General features: G+C 39.5%; 1 protein-coding gene across 1 annotated transcript; it reads right to left on the bottom strand.

The window, feature by feature from the left end:
* Nucleotides 1–1,634: 1,634 nt before the first annotated feature.
* Nucleotides 1,635–16,554, bottom strand: LOC140951227 (mitochondrial import receptor subunit TOM70-like). The gene is made up of 13 exons (XM_073400456.1): nt 16,235–16,554; nt 14,506–14,682; nt 14,146–14,182; nt 13,823–13,912; nt 13,140–13,249; nt 12,339–12,402; nt 11,888–12,016; nt 11,001–11,131; nt 10,539–10,673; nt 6,899–7,123; nt 6,167–6,264; nt 2,712–2,834; nt 1,635–2,081 (listed from the first exon to the last, which is right to left on the bottom strand). Exons 1-13 carry the CDS (start codon nt 16,457–16,459, stop codon nt 1,916–1,918), a joined length of 1,710 nt encoding a protein of 569 aa, XP_073256557.1. The 5' UTR covers nt 16,460–16,554; the 3' UTR covers nt 1,635–1,915.
* Between the last annotated feature and the right edge of the window lie 72 nt (nt 16,555–16,626).

Below are 16,626 nucleotides of genomic sequence, written 5' to 3' on the forward strand. Positions count from 1 at the left end.
TCTGGGTACGAGATTATGTCGAAGGTACTACGGTCGACTCCCAGTAACTTGAACCCTCTATAACTCGAAGCAATTTTCATTTCCCTTCAGATCATTTTCTATATAATTTTACCCTCGATATAACTCGAACTTTTTTCTATTTCCCTTGAAGGTTCGAATTATCGGGAGTCGACTGTATCCCTTTTGACCCTACTCTGTAATAAGCGCCTTTCCCCTATACCCCATCCCAACATTTAACTCAGTCCCATTCAACTTTTACAACGAGATCAAAGGAAAATGCCCGTAAGCAAACAGATAAAGTGTTCGCATCTGGAGCTGTCAGATTATTGGAATGATCCCCGGAAAAGACCACTACGGGCGCAAGGAGAGTGGCTTTCATAGGTTCTCGCACCATTCACATTTAACCTATCGTTCCCAGGGTTCTCTTCAACTTGATGCGTTGATAAATCAATGAAAGTATTGCTTATTTTCAAACAGAGGGGGACTAGGTAGGAGACCGTGTATACACCACTTGCACATCTCCCATAAGGCACCTTATTTGCCCCCCCCCCCCCCACCCCCTTCTCCTGGGTATTACAGCCGTCCCAAGAGAAATTGAAAATAATGCTTATGCAAAATTTTGGGGGGCAAGTAAGGTACATTATGGGAGATGTGCAAGTGGCGAATTATGGGATCGAGCCCTATAAAATTCTCAACCATAAATCTCTAAGTTAAGTACATAGCTCGTACCAATCCCCCTTGATTTGACACCTCAGAAGGAGAGACGAGCAGGAGGGAGCCCTGGGAATGAGGTTGCATTCACATTAAGAAACGGTCCAGATAAGAACGATAGCAACAACGGCAACGAACATGTTGGAATGCAAAATTTCTATTGTCTGTACTTACTTCTGATTGGCTCAAACAGCAAAAGTTAACAAAACTTCATAAAGCAGTACATATATTCATCCTTACTTCCCAACAATCTTCCTTATAACAAAATCTGGTCTCAGTTTGAATAACAAAGAAATCCTATGTGGGGAACATGTAAAATTGTAAACTTTTCTCGGCTATTGTTTTCAACTCTTGTGATTGGTCAAAATCTTTTAACACAAAAAAACACCCTTTCAAAGTGGAGTGTAAATGCATTTTATTGGGTAAACGGCCTTCATGCAGGTTTATGCATTCTCTGTGTAAAAATGAGAACATTCCTATGTGGGGAAAGCACCGTTGCCACATCACAAAAGAAATTGCTATCCACCTTACCCGGATCATTACTTAAACATTGTAAATACAGGAAAACAGTAGAGAACCACGGTGTTAAATGACTGTCTCAAACACATTAAGAGCTAGCCATGGCCAAGTACTAGGACTGATCTTGTGCTGTCAGTTTAGGGGCGCTTAGAAACAAAAGAAAGCTCAAAATCATTTTATATGTGGTTTTAAATTATTTTGCAAAACAATCTGTTGCGCTAACAGTTTATGTCCCTGGCCTCTGTTAAAAATGACTCTCCCTCCTCGCCCCCCATCTCAAAAGAGTGAACTAAACTAAAGCTCTAGGGCTCTTAGAGCGCTTACGATTTGTAAGTCCCTATTCTGTGAAATGGTGTTAACGTCTTTTCAGAGTTACAGTTAGAAATGAAAGACTTAAAGAGATCTTACGATAGCCATTTCACATTATACCATTTGTTTGTCACTATTTGGTCAAATGAAGTTACAGTTTTTCTCACAGTTTTGAGGACGGAAGCAGTTAGAAATGAAAGAATTAAGAGCTCTTACGGTATAGCCTGTTCACAGACCCTCTATTTTCTTTTTAAAGATTGTCGAGCGCGCGTAGATTTATTGACCGAAAGCTATCGTTCTCGCACAGTCGAATTGTCGTCCGTGGACAGGCTATTACTGTAAACCTCTTGCATATTTTTTTTTTTCATAAAAGTCCTTAAGACATGAAGGGAACAGTTGGCGGAGTAAGTCCTAGTGTTTCGGTGACATATTTTTGTGCCTTGGCTGCTTCGCGAAGGGAAAACGTCTGTGCCAGTTCGGTTTCTGTTCTCACCAAGTCGATCGCTTTGTTAAATAACTCTATTGCTCTGTCCAGGTTACCCCTGTAAGAAAAAGTGAACAACGAAAAAGGTTAAATAGGTTACATTTTAATATGCTAGCATTATTGAGGAACGACGAAGTCTTTTAGAATCTTCGGAAAAAAATCTCAGTCGCATTTGCGAGTTTACTGAGAAGAAGCATTAGCGTCAGACAAAGGGTGGCTTCCCACAAGTCAAAACATTTCGAAAATTGACTGAAAGTTTTCGCTGAAAACCCATTCTTCTGCCCTACATACTTTTTAGGAAAGTACTGATCTGGCTAGAAAGTCCTGATTAATAAAAGAATTTTCTTTACGTCTGTTCTGGTGAGTGATCTGACCGTAGACGTGGCTAAATGTAATTTAGGCGAGGTTAAACACGAGAAAACGTTGGCTAGCAGTCTCCATTGTTAATCGTATGTGGGGCGGGCTTAGGGCTTTTTCAGGGCCCCTATATTTTTACAGCGCTCCTTTGGAGGTCAAGTCATTTTGCACAGATGGGTTTAACCTTCAAATACAGCCGTCTCTCCTCGCTGTTCACCGCTAGGGACATTTCGGGTCTCCCGCGAAACGTCCCTAGCGGCGAGGAGCGAGTGGAGTGAGGCCAGCTAGTTCCGTCATATGGCAGGCACCCCAAGATTATTTAATACAGCACCTTTGAACTTCAAGCGTGGCTAAGGTTTCGTAAGCAAAGTCACACTTCTCGTCGATCTCTAAGGCTTCGTTAACCAATTCAACTGCTTTCTCCACGTCTTGTCGTGATTGTAGCATCAGCATGCTTCAAAGTAAATTATTACAATGCGTTAGAACAAAGCTTGTTTGCCAGTCATTGACCCGCATTCTTAAGCTGAAAATACCTTTCCTCACTTTCTAAACCAATCAGTTAAAACCGCCGCAATTATTTTAAAAACGGTCACATTGTCCTTCCCTGCTAACAGAAGTCTCTCATGGAGAGAGCAAAATGAGACCTCTGCCGACCCCCGATGCGTTTCCTATCACACATATACTGGCGTTTCCTTTACAAACAGTTACGCTTTAGTCACGTGCGACACAACTTACAGAACCGGTTCGCCGATAACAACCGTGGGCTCAGAAATTCCCAGCGTTAAGTCTCAACAGGGCATGCGCATTCCACTTTCAACGCAACTGGTTTTGAAAACCAGTGGGTCGGTTATCTAAACGAAGTCTAACTTAAGCCGCAGTTTTAAGAAATCTTTGGACCCCCAGATCTCTTTCTTTGTGCACTATTTTAAGAAGATAAATGCCTTTCTAGTCTAGTCTATATGCTTTCATGAAACAGGTCACGATAAAAGGTGTTTAGACAAAATTGTTGGGCAAATTGAAAATGGCTTAGAACGCGGTTTTGTTTAACACTGGCCACACTCCGCTCAAATAACTGGCCCAGTAGGTTTCGACCACAAATATGGTCGGCGGCTAAATGAAAGAACGCGTCGGAGGCCGGCAGAGATCTCTCTCCTTTCTCCCATTTTTTTCTTGCCGTGAGAGTCCTCTGCTAGCAGAGAAACATTGCCCATACTGATCTTCTTATACTCTTTATGGTAATTTGCAAGGAGAATTTGAACGAAAATAGAGGCGTTCACCTCCTCTACATAAAATCAAATACTTTGAAAAAGGTTAAAAAATTGGCTTCATTTTTTTTGCCGTACATACTATTAAATCAAGAATTGTTGACCAATGAAGCAGCTTCCTTTCATTTAATGAGTGTTTCATTCGATATCCAGACACGACGAAATCACCAAAAAAACTCCAAACAGGGTTTGATATTGTATTTTTCTTTGCAACTCAATCTTTGAGTCTGGACATCGGATGAATCACTGCTTATAGAAATAATATAATTACTTCTTGGTTAATACATTTTTGAGCTATTTTGAAAAAATAGCTCATATGTCAGTGGTGTAAGCGTATGTATCTTTGTGGCTTTGTATCTTTGTGGCTTTGTATGTTGGGATGTTTGTTGCAAGAGCCAGTAAGGTTGAAGGTACTATGAGTTGATGCTTAAAAACCAATGAGATCTTGGCATCTATTTAAACATGGCATTGGTAAAGGTCGAGCAAGGGCACTTTGAGACCGCCATCTTGATCCTTCACAATTTTTTCGTCTTTTATTACGGGTACAGGTGTTTGGAAGCATTACATAAAATATCTTCATGATTCAAACGCTGTAAACAGTGATGCAGCTGTTTTAAGGATTCATATTTAAGTGTGGATGCTGCTTCGAGGCATTTCTGACCTAATTCGGGTATCGGTACAACGCACGTCAGTATGAGTTCTGTTTCGCCTGCTACAACTGGGTAGAGTATAAAAGATCATATATTTTCAAATCTCTTCCAATGAAGCAATAATTGATATTTAGATATAGACTTTAATTCGAAAGTATGCGCCCTATAAAGAGTGGTTTTAGAAGTTTAAAAGGCAGCTTATTTTTTGAAAGCTGTATCGAGTATTGTTAATCCTGTAAACAAGCTTTAAAAATATTATTCTCTCGCTTACAAAGTTCAACCGACCTTTTTCGTTCTACTTAGTAAAGATGCGTAACTTAAGTAGAAACGGTTGCGTTAGGGAATAAAATTGGAGGAAGCTAGTCGACACAATAATTAGATACTGTTATATTGAGTAGAGTAACATGATATAAGTAGAAATATATTTCGGCAGTTTGATAATTTTCTTGGAAGTTAATAGATGTTAGGCTATCAACCTTGACGTTGCATGAAACATAATTTAATTGCAGATGTTGTAATAAAGCCGAGGTAATTTCTTAAAATCGTTTGAGAAAATTTTGTGGTAAAACAATTTGCCTCTTTTTTACGTACGAATTGTGAAAGGGCCAAAGACCAACATCTTCACATGCAAATTGTGTGCATGAGTTATTTTTATAATTCTGTTTACAAGACTACTGTGTGATAACTCGAATTCCCTCACGTACGAACGACGAAAAGGGGCAAAGTCCAACACTTTCACGTGCCAGCTGTGTGACTGTACATCTCATGCAGATTGGTTTTTCACAATAATAATAGTAACTTGGAGGTATGAAGACCTGTTTCGTTTAGTAACCAATGCCTTAAAAAAGGCTCTTGTCGTTTAAGAAGCAATGGCTTTTAAAACATGACGAAATAAGTTGTCGGAGTTTAAGACTGTTTCACAAATGTTAATAAATGTTAGGTTATCAACCTTGACGTTGCATGAAACATAATTTAATTGCAGATGTTATAATGAAACCGAGGTGATTTCTTAAAATCGTTTGAGAAAATTTTGTAGTAAAGAATTTGCCTTTTTTTAACGTACGAATTGTAAAAGGGCGAAAGACCAACATCTTCACGTGTAAATTGTGTGCGTGAGTTATTTTTATAGTTCTGTTTACTAGTTTACTGTGTGATAACTCGAATTCCCTCACGTACGAACGACGAAAGGGGGCAAAGTCCAACACTTTCACGTGCCAGCTGTGTGACTGTACATCTCATGCAGATTGGCTTTTCACAATGTTAAATAGTAACTTGGACGTATGAAGACCTGTTTCGTTTTGTAACCAATGCCTTAAAAAAGGCTCTTGTCTTTTGAGAAGCAATAGCTTTTAAGACATGAACAAATAAGTTGTCGGAGTTAAAGACTGTTTCACTGAGTAGAATCGCACGTGAAAACCTCGTGAATTATGATGATGCAACCATCTACCACAATGATAAAAATCCTGGTATTTCGTAACTATTCAGTATTCGATGAGTCACATTTTGGCTTAAGAAACTCCGAGGAAACCTTAGAGTTTTCCTTCTAATTAACGTTTGGTGAGTAGAAATTTATTTCACTTTAATGATTTGTTTAACTTGCATCAGATGTAACAGGGAAAGACAGAGGAAAGTGAATATATAGCTTGAGGATCGACTCAGTTGAGCGTTTCGCGTTTTCATTTATGTACGGCAATACGCAATTTCGTACAAAAACCCAATCTACATTTAGGATGAAAGAGGTAGATTCATCACTCTTGGTAAGGTTACACCGACGCATTAAAGTTACACTGAAGCATTCAAAATAGCTCATGCACGTTTAACGTGCCTATGTTTTAAACCAGGCAACGTTAAAAAGTTATTTTGATACAAACCCTTTATAGACAAGGTGAACCGGGTTATAGGGTTCAAGCTTTATTGCCGTGTCAAAGTGCTCCTCGGCTTTTGCAAACTGCTGCATATCTTGTAGTACCTGGCATCAATGTAAATCAGAACATTACGATAAATTATGTTTAAATTCGAACGCAAATGTACAGGGTAAAATTACCTAAACAAACAGATCATCGTTCTACCAGGCCCGGTAGCCTTACTTTTTTATAGGGATTAAGACGCTGTCCACCCAGATTGACGGCGCCGGTACGGGCACGAGCTAACCCGTACCCTACAATGAAGCAGTGGATATAAAGGTTTTAATTTCAAACTATGGTTAGTGCTCGACCTCAACGATAGGAAAAAGAGATCATAGCCTGTAGGCTTTCAGATTGTGAGACGGTGCAAAGAGATGTGGGAAGGAAAAACAGCGAGAGGTTCGGGTAGGGGGTGAGAGCCTCCTCTCGGTTACCAGTTGTTTCGATACAAGTTAATTCCCTCAAGGTGTACTAAGTTTTACGTACTTGGCTTAAACAACGAGGAATATTCACCCAAAATGTTTTCTTGTTCAATTGCAAACTTCACGTGAAGTGATCGAAATTTTTCTGCAATTTCACTGCTTGAGTTCGTATCGAAACGACCGGTTTCCATCTGAACGCCTGCAGCAGGCTAAAGGGGTCTGCAAGCAGTGTGCTAAAAATATAACCGACTTTGGTTTTTTAGAATCCTTCACAAACCTGTGCAAAAAGACTGTGGGCATCCGCTGAGTCGGGGTAATTCTCCACGGTTTTCTGCAACATTTCTACTGCTCCATGAGCAAGGATTGGAGATTGCTGTAAGGCAGCAGACTTGTAAATGCAATACGCAAGTTGGATCCTAGCTGGAATGAAAGTGTCATTTAGGGATATGCACTTCTCAAAATCTTCTTTAGCTTGAGTGAGTCTTTCAGACAGGAAGTTGATCTGACAGAGAGGCAAGAAAAAGTGAATAAGTGGACAAATGGCTCAGTACAGTGTAATAAAAAAAGGGCACTTTGAGTGTCAGTGTATTTAGCAGCAAAGTACTAATAGGGGACACTATTTTTACGTCTCCGGACCGCCATTTTATGTGGTCATTCGAACCACAGTGCAATACAGTGCAAAGGGAGTAACTTCATTTCTCAGCTATTTTAAGACCCTGAGTATTGGTCTGGCCCTGAGGATCGAACACACCACCTCCGCTCTGCAGTCAAGTGCTTTACTGGCTGAGCTAGTCCTGCCGCAGTTAGAAAATGATTCTTCCCATATTTTCTGTAAAGCAAGCCTGTAATTAGTGGACACCTGAATTAATGCAGACACTTGGCTCTGTCCCTTTGGTGTCCGTATTAAAGAGATTTGACTGAAATACAGACACCTCTGTAATGCAGACACTTGGCTCTGTCCCTTTGGTATCTGAATGAAGGAGATTTGACTGTAATACAGACACCTCTGTAATGCAGACACTTGGCTCTGTCCCTTTGGTATCTGAATGAAGGAGGTCTGACTGTAATACAGACACCTCCGTAATGCAGACACTTGGTTCTGTCTCTTTGGTATCTGAATGAAGGAGGTCTGACTGTAATACAGACACCTCTGTAGTGCAGACACTTGGATCTGTCCCTTTGGTATCTGAATTAAGGAGGTTTGACTGTAATACAGACACCTCTGTAATGCAGACACTTGGCTCTGTCCCTTTGGTATCTGAATTAAGGGGTTTGACTGTAATACAGACACCTGTGTAGTGCAGACACTTGGCTCTGTCCCTTTGGTATCTGAATGAAGGAGATTTGACTGTAATACAGACACCTCTGTAATGCAGACACTTGGCTCTGTCCCTTTGGTATCTGAATGAAGGAGATTTGACTGTAATACAGACACCTCTGTAATGCAGACACTTGGCTCTGTCCCTTTGGTATCTGAATGAAGGAGGTCTGACTGTAATACAGACACCTCTGTAATGCAGACACTTGGCTCTGTCCCTTTGGTATCCGAATTAAGGAGATTTGACTGTAATACAGACACCTCTGTAATGCAGACACTTGGCTCTGTCCCTTTGGTATCTGAATTAAGGAGATTTGACTGTAATACAGACACCTCTGTAATACAGACACTTGGCTCTGTCCCTTTGGTATCTGAATGAAGGAGATTTGACTGTAATACAGACACCTCTGTAATGCAGGCACTTGGCTCTGTTCCTTTGGTATCTGAATTAAGGAGATTTGACTGTAATACAGACACCTCTGTAATGCAGACACTTGGCTCTGTCCCTTTGGTATCTGAATGAAGGAGACTTGACTGTAATACAGACACCTGTGTAGTGCAGACACTTGGCTCTGTCCCTTTGGTTTCTGAATTAACCCTATTCAGACTGGGGGGGGGGGGCTTTTCGAACCCCCCCTCCGGCAAAATCGTGATAACTCCTACACCGAAAGAGCTATGACGTTCAAATTTTCTGACTTTTCCTAAAATTTATCTAGGAACATTTTGGTATAATTACCATGTCCATGTGATTAATCATGTTGCCATGGCAACCAGTTTCTGACACATAGGTTTTGGAAAATTTAAAAATGGTGATTTTTTTGTTTTAAGATCGCGTTTTTACACTTATAGTGCTTTTTGTTGTTAAAATGGTCTTTGCTTGGGACTAGTTTTTGAATTACATCAAAATGTTTCAACATCGAATATTTGGAGGGGAGGGGTGGGGTAAAATTTGTCACTTTTTGCTTTGACAAATATGCTGCTCTATTTTCCAAATAACACTTCCAAAGTCATTTGTTTGGGTAATAAACATTAGTTTGATACTTCTTTTATACATTCTGAGCTTTTTCCTCTTTGAAAGTTGCTTTAAATTATAATTTTAACAAAAAAACGGAAATCCAAGATGGCGGATCCAAGATGGCGGACAACCATTTCAAATTTTAAATTTTATTGCTTCCTATTGCTTTTCCTCGCTGTACAAGTGTTTCCTTGTTACTAGTTCATAAGAAAGGATAACAAAGAGATGACTTTACCAATATTATTGATATTTTACGTACCTAAGTGGAAAAATAATAAGAAACATTGAAAAATCGGAATATGACGTCACTGTGACGTCATCATTGGACGTGGCAAGTCAAAACTGGGTGTGGGGCTTCTTTCTATGGAGATGATCATTGTGTGTAAATTTCATGACCCTAGCATTATTGGTTCCAGAGATACAGAGGGGGGGTCCGAGGAGCCCCCCCCAGTCACAGATTGACCAAAAAAGCCCAGTCTGAACAGGGTTAAGGAGGTTTGACTGTAATACAGACACCTCTGTAGTGCAGACACTTGGCTCTCTCCCTTTGGTATCTGAATGAAGGAGACTTGACTGTAATACAGACACCTCTGTAGTGCAGACACTTGGCTCTGTCCCTTTGGTATCTGAATTAAGGAGATTTGACTGTAATACAGACACCTCTGTAATGCAGACACTTGGCTCTGTCCCTTTGGTATCAGAATTAAGGAGGTTTGACTGTAATACAGATACCTCTGTAGTGCAGACACTTGGATCTGTCCCTTTGGTATCTGAATAAAGGAGGTTTGACTGTAATACAGACACCTCTGTAATGCAGACACTTGGATCTGTCCCTTTGGTATCTGAATTAAGGAGGTTTGACTGTAATACAGACACCTCTGTAATGCAGACACTTGGCTCTGTCCCTTTGGTATCTGAATGAAGGAGGTCTGACTGTAATACAGACACCTCTGTAGTGCAGACACTTGGATCTGTCCGTTTGGTATCTGAATTAAGGAGGTTTGACTGTAATACAGACACCTCTGTAATGCAGACACTTGGCTCTGTCCCTTTGGTATCTGAATTAAGGAGATTTGACAGTAATACAGACACCTCTGTAATGCAGACACTTGGCTCTGTCCCTTTGGTATCTGAATGAAGGAGATTTGACTGTAATACAGACACCTCTGTAATGCAGACACTTGGCTCTGTCCCTTTGGTATCTGAATTAAGGAGATTTGACTGTAATACAGACACCTCTGTAATACAGACACTTGGCTCTGTCCCTTTGGTATCTGAATTAAGGAGATTTGACTGTAATACAGACACCTCTGTAATGCAGACACTTGGCTCTGTCTCTTTGGTATCTGAATTAAGGAGGTTTGACTGTAATACAGACACCTCTGTAGTGCAGACACTTGGCTCTGTCCCTTTGGTGTCCGTATTAAAGACGTTTGACTGAAATACAGACACTTCTGTAAAGTGAACACCTGGCTTGGTCCCTTTTGAGTCCACATTAAAAGGGTTTAACCAACATAATTCATTATTTGTGAATTTCATTACCTAGAGGTATGTGTTTTCAAAAAATGATGAAATAGCACTAACCTGTCCCCTGTGGTGATAAATATCTGAATTATCAGGATCAAGTTCTATTGCCTTATCAAAATCTTTGACACACTCCTGTACATTTTCGGCTTGTAGCTGCATACTTCCACGTTTGATCAGGCAGTTTACCTTCAACTGAAAGAACAATCACTTGGGAATTAGGGATTTAAATTTAATTTATTCACGTGTGATTTAAAGTACCAAGAGAATAAAAATATAAACGTATGCAGTTTGTTATGTGGTGGACATTTTGAAATTTAAATGCCTGGCCAAATGGGTCAGGTTCTTGATCCAAACATTCTACTGAGGTCTGGAAAGGCTAGGAAATTTGCAACTTTTTTGAGGATCTGGTTGCTCGCCAAAGATTTTGTGGTTCCAGAATACTGGGTATTTGAAACTGGGTAATTGGTAGTTAGGTGTGAATGATTCTTGTAAATTAACAGAAGGAAGTTGTAAGAGTACCTTGGTCAAGTCTTCCAGACTTTCAGCATCTATTACTTGAGTCAAATCCTGGATGGCTTCATCTATATTTGATATCAGTGTGTACATAGTTCCTCTCAGAGCAAAAGCCCTGAGGTAAAGTGGTCCTGGGCCTTGATAAAATGTGTACATGATAATATTAAGATATGACTCTTAAAGAATTTTGACTTTTTTTTTTGCATTCTTCAAAGTGATAAAGATTAGCACAATCTCTGAAGCAACAAAGGGGTAAAACTAAATTGGTCTCTGAGTGGCGGCCACAAAAATCAAGTATCTAACACTTATGTCAAATACAGCATGTTTTGAATTCCCCATCAAAAGATGTTACAAGGGGCTAGATGCATTACAGCACAAGTGTTTGCAGATGCAATCAAGATGTACTTGATGTGATTGGCATAACTATGAGTAGCCTGCCTCCTTAGATTTATTGACCTAGGGTCACCAATTCTTGGCAGGGTCACTCCAACAGCTTTTGGTGCCAATTACTACAGGCGTGCAACAGTCCCTCCCCCCATGAGATATAGACCACCACCCTGGGGACTTCATTCCTTACTCTTAACGAACAGAAGTTATAATTGCGCACAAGGGTTGCGAGAGGGGGCGTACAGTTTATCGTCCTCATCCAAGAAGACTAGAAAGTCTAACTGTTTGCAGATGTCTTTGTAACAAAGGCAGCCCTTTCCCCTTAGTCATTTAGAGACCCAACCATTGGTTTGGCTGAGGTTTGAACAAGCAGCCTCCTGCTCGGCAGACTGGTGCTTATCCAATTGAGCTAACTGGGAGATTTCTGACAATATTATGCTATTAGAATCCTTTGTGTTACCTCTCGTATTAAATGGTTTAACAAGAACACATGGTCCCATGTCTACCTGTCTCAATTTGCTGTGTGCACAAGTCCACTATGTTTTCATATTTCTTTTTCTTCATCTGTTTAACAGCTTCTAGAAAAGGTGAATCCTCCGGCACATCTTCTGTAGAATTCACTTCTAAAGTGTCATCTACAACAAACCAAGATACATGTAAGAGTCAAGTAATTATTCATTTATTTCAAACTAACCTCAAAGAGGGGGAAAATAACCCACCACTATTAAAAAACCTAATTGATATAAATCACCCAGCAAAACTATAACTTGTTAAGTGGGGGAAGTTCGTCATCAAGATGGAAGAAACTACCCTGGAAATTGGTCTCTAATGTGTGATGTGGGCTCCCTGAAACTCTTTCAAGGGATTGGGGAAGGGCCAGGGGGAGGAACAATATTTTTGAATATTAGAAAAATATTCTGTTAATTAGAAAGACTTTTTATGCCTGCCAAAACTTACCATGACGAAAAGATTCTAAATAAGCTTTGATGTAAGTTGGTGAAGGTAGAGCCGTCCTCCTTCTCTGCAAAGATTAAGTAAATGAGCGAAACTTTAACAAAGAAAGCTCAATTTTACAAAAATTGGTAGCCGCCAGGTCATTCGAAAATCACTAGGGCAGAAAGTAGACATGTTCAGCAGGCGCAGATCTAGGATAAATAAAACTGACCAATTTCCTAAAGGACGGCCAAAGGTGCACCTTCTAGGGGGAGGTCTGGGGTATTCTCCACCAGGAAATTCTATGGATTTTAACTCTCTAAAGTCCCTTTTCCTGGGCTTCTGAGTCATTCACACAGGATATTGGCCCATTCCATTCTCCTTGGATGAAGCCTTGCAAATAGGTGAATTACTACAAGAAGGTTAATTTCCTTGTTGTATTGGAAATGGAGCAAGATTTCAGCTTAGAAAGTTTTTTATTATTAAAAATATATTTGTTATGAAAAATCTGGCCGATTTCCATAAAATGGTGTTGATCTGCGCCTCTTTAAAATGCCAACATTTACTTTAGAATCATAATCGTTACTGCACTGCTTGCATTATTTTTGACACTAACAAAATAAAAAAATCACTCATAACAAGACTTGGTAAACAACAAATTATTGACTCAACACTACAAACAGTACACTCAAGATTTCATTTCACAAACAAAAGTAGGCTATTTTTAATTTCACACTTGCATTATTCTGTTTTGCAAGGAAAAATTGTACTCAACGATACATAAATTGCTTTACTAATACTACGCACATGTAATGTAGCTTATACCTTACAGTATTCCTGAGCTTTTTCTTTCCCTATTTCCTTCAATACCCTATCTGCTTGCATCATCCAGTTAGGGTTATTAAAACCTTCAATCATACACACAGCCGTGAGATCTGTTGATGGAAATGGAGGAGATGCAGTGACTTAAGATGATCTGTAACCACAACAACTGATAACAACAAACATGATAAACTGCTAAAGCTTCAATACAGGAAATTCCAGGAATGATGTCATCAGGCACACTTCCTTAGCATTCTGATTCAGTCAATCATTGCAAGTCATAGCTCAGGCAGTAAATCATGAATATTTTCCATGCAAAAAGGCATCCAAATGACCTCAACAAAATTTATACATGTACTAAACAACCACACAGGCAAAGTTGAAAAGGACTATTATATTCTAAAGCCTCATTTCAAGCGATTCCAGAAATGATGACACCAAGAACACTTCCTTAGCATTAGGTCAATCCTTGGGCTCAAGCAGGAAATCATAACTTTTTTCCAGGCAAAAAGGCATCCAAATGACCTAAACGAAATTTGAACCGGAAAACATACAGGCATAGTTGCAGTCATGTTGCATGCTTCAGGACACCCACACAGACTCAATATTTTGAGCAGAATATTTTGTTTTGAAGAATTTACTCTTCCTTTATACATGATGGGCACAGTTAAAGCTCATTGTTTTACCTTGCAAACACTCCTCCTTTCTGTTTAGCTGTTCATAGGCCCGAGCTCTCCTCATGAAGGCTTTGGAATACTTTGTATTGAATTCTATGGCTGAGAAAACAAGGATAATACCACAGGCTTAACATCCTGCTCTGATTGTGGCAAGGACTGACAGTGCTTTGTACATATATGTATAAAATTATGGCAGCTTCAGTATTCAATCAATGTAACAATACACAACAAATAAAAAATGTTGGTCAGATAATACAACATGGTTTGAAATCAAGACTTTCCAAAAGTACCCCATTTGTCTTCTATGAAGTTAAGGCTGGCACTTAGCTAACCTTTACTGGCATCTGCAAGGACTTGCTCATAGTTTTTCTACAATAAAAACAGATTATTTAAGTCAGTATACCATTACAAACAGAGCTATCAACAGATTATCCACTTTTCAGTTTTAAAAAGAAAGGCCAGCAGCTTTCAAATATTCAAATCTTTATCACTCTCTATTATTTTGTTATTATATTAAAACATTATGATGACCCTTGCAAAATGTTGCCTTTTTCATAATTTGTAAACAAATGGTACTTGTACTACTTGCCTTACTAGCTGACTTTGATTTACGTTGCATGATTGTCCACAAGTGATTTACCTAAAATGATACCCTAAAATTTGATGTCAGCTTATTCAGCAAAAATGTTTACCTGTTGTTCATAAGCTGCTGCTCTGTTTTGGTAATACATTGCAAGATCAGTCTTGTTTTCTTCTGGACAGAGGCTAATGGCTTCTGTGTAGCATTTAATGGCTTGATCATATTTTTGACCCTTGAAATACTTGTTGCCTTTTAGTTTAACTGCTTGAGCTTGCTCTGCAGGGGACAGCTGTACACAAGATGAAAAATACCAACAAATATACTCATATTAACCCTTTCACACTTAATAGTGGAAAAAGCCAAAAAAAGTCAAAATTCTTTAAGTAAAATATAAATAATACTAGCAGGGGTTTTAGTAATATTAAAGTAGCCACCAAGTTTGTGTGCAAAAAAGAGGGTGTCTTTTATTCAAATTTTGAATTATCATACATACAATCAACTCTTACAAGCAATAAGCAAAAGGCAATTAATTATTTAAACATTCAGTCTGACATCAATATTCTTAAGCATGGTTCTCAAATGCTGCTGATCTACCTGCAACATAGCCAGCAGTAATGTTTGAGATACCATACCGACATCAGAACAAAAGTCATCGCCAACTGAGGCCATCACAGTATTAAATGCCAGCATGCCTGTGAAGTTGACAGAAGGTCAACTTTGCAGGTACATGTATATTGGTGTAAGATCATGATGATTTTGTTGGTGGGAGCATATTATTGTTCTTATGTGTTGGAGGTACAGTATCACAGTTGATACACTGGGCAGCTACATATCAGAGGTAGATCAGCGGCGGATGAGAGCAATGAACTGATTGCCACTTTTCTCATTTTATACTTGTATTTACCAAAAGGGCTCGCAGCAACTACAGAATTCACGGCCATATTTCAAGGTCTCAAACAGAAGCAGGGCTGTCAACTCTCCCAGATAATCTGGGAGACTCCAGATTTTGGACCATATCTCCCGGACTCAAGATTAGAGTCTGAAATCTCAAGGATAATCACCGAAGATTGCCATTTCTTGTAAACTTGACTTTCCAACAACAAAATATTTCAAATACTTTGCGTTGTTTTAGCTGTTAACATCAAACTTTTTCTCAAAAACCTCCGGTATGCCATTGTAATATAAGCAATAATGTGATTGGTGGGAAGTAAACCAATCAGGTCAAATGTTACAATGCCAACAACATCTTTTTTGCGCATTTTGTGTCATCACAAATTCGTGATGACCGGAGTCAAGGAATGTTGAATGTTATGACTTCATCTATCATCCCTTCCCTATCAATTCTCAATATTTTAAGACGTGGGGGGTTGACAGCCCTGCAGAAGTGGCTCTGTGTTTAATGGCTCAACAGTTCGGTGGCTCATCAAGTCGAGACTACCGAGCCCAACAAAGTATATTTGCCCCGTATAGGTTGTTTTCACGTTACGTCATCGCTGCCATGCTGGTGGACGGTAAACAAAAGATCGCTCATTAGCTCGCTTTGTTTGTCCACCAGCATTTGTTCATTTCACCATTGTTATTTGTGTCTCTCGAAATTGCATGAAAACCACCTATTCTGTACTTAAGCCTTTTATTCAAAATACGATCAAAAGAAATAAGAGCCGACAACTAAGGAGAATTTTCATCCTCATATCTCACGTACGGGGCTGATCAAGACGATCGATGAGTGGCGATACAAGAGGCTACAAGAGAGAAGGAGGTGTCAGGCTTGCGCTAGTAACGTAAATCACTGGTCACTTTTCTAGTTTAAAGGATAATTTGACAACTTCAATTCAATGTACCTGTTCCTGCTCAGAAACATCTTCGCTGTCAGGAGCTTCGTTGGCAGACGCATCACTCTGTTTGCTAGTTGCGTCATTTTCTGTATCTTCTTGATCCTCCACTGCGCTTTCTGAGGTCTTCCAATAATAAAACGCGCCTAACACACAACCAACGGCAACAGGCACCCCAATTAAGGCTGCGATTTGCCATTTGGTTAAGCCACCACCTGTCTCCTGTGTACTCATAATAAATTAAGCCAAAGAAACTGAATTATAGACTTGTTTTTCGTGTTCTCCTTTCCACTACTCAACTGGGAGCCATATTGAACTTTTTGCGCACGTGTACTGTTCTGCGCATAAAGTAGAAACCTATCCGCTGGTACTTTCATGCGGGCTCCTAAATTGCGAGGCTA

This window comes from Porites lutea, chromosome 10 (assembly GCF_958299795.1).
Source record: "Porites lutea chromosome 10, jaPorLute2.1, whole genome shotgun sequence".
NCBI classification, from domain to species: domain Eukaryota; kingdom Metazoa; phylum Cnidaria; class Anthozoa; order Scleractinia; family Poritidae; genus Porites; species Porites lutea.

What these genes read in the sequence shown, in the direction of transcription:
- LOC140951227 (XM_073400456.1), bottom strand. Translation starts at nt 16,459, where the DNA reads ATGAGTACACAGGAGACAGGTGGTGGCTTAACCAAATGGCAAATCGCA. An exon ending in CACACAGCAAATTGAGACAG is followed by an intron (nt 11,132 to 11,887) that starts GTAGACATGGGA and finishes CATTTTATCAAG; the next exon opens with GCCCAGGACCACTTTACCTC. An exon ending in GTTCACCTTGTCTATAAAGG is followed by an intron (nt 2,835 to 6,166) that starts GTTTGTATCAAA and finishes TTTACTTTGAAG; the next exon opens with CATGCTGATGCTACAATCAC.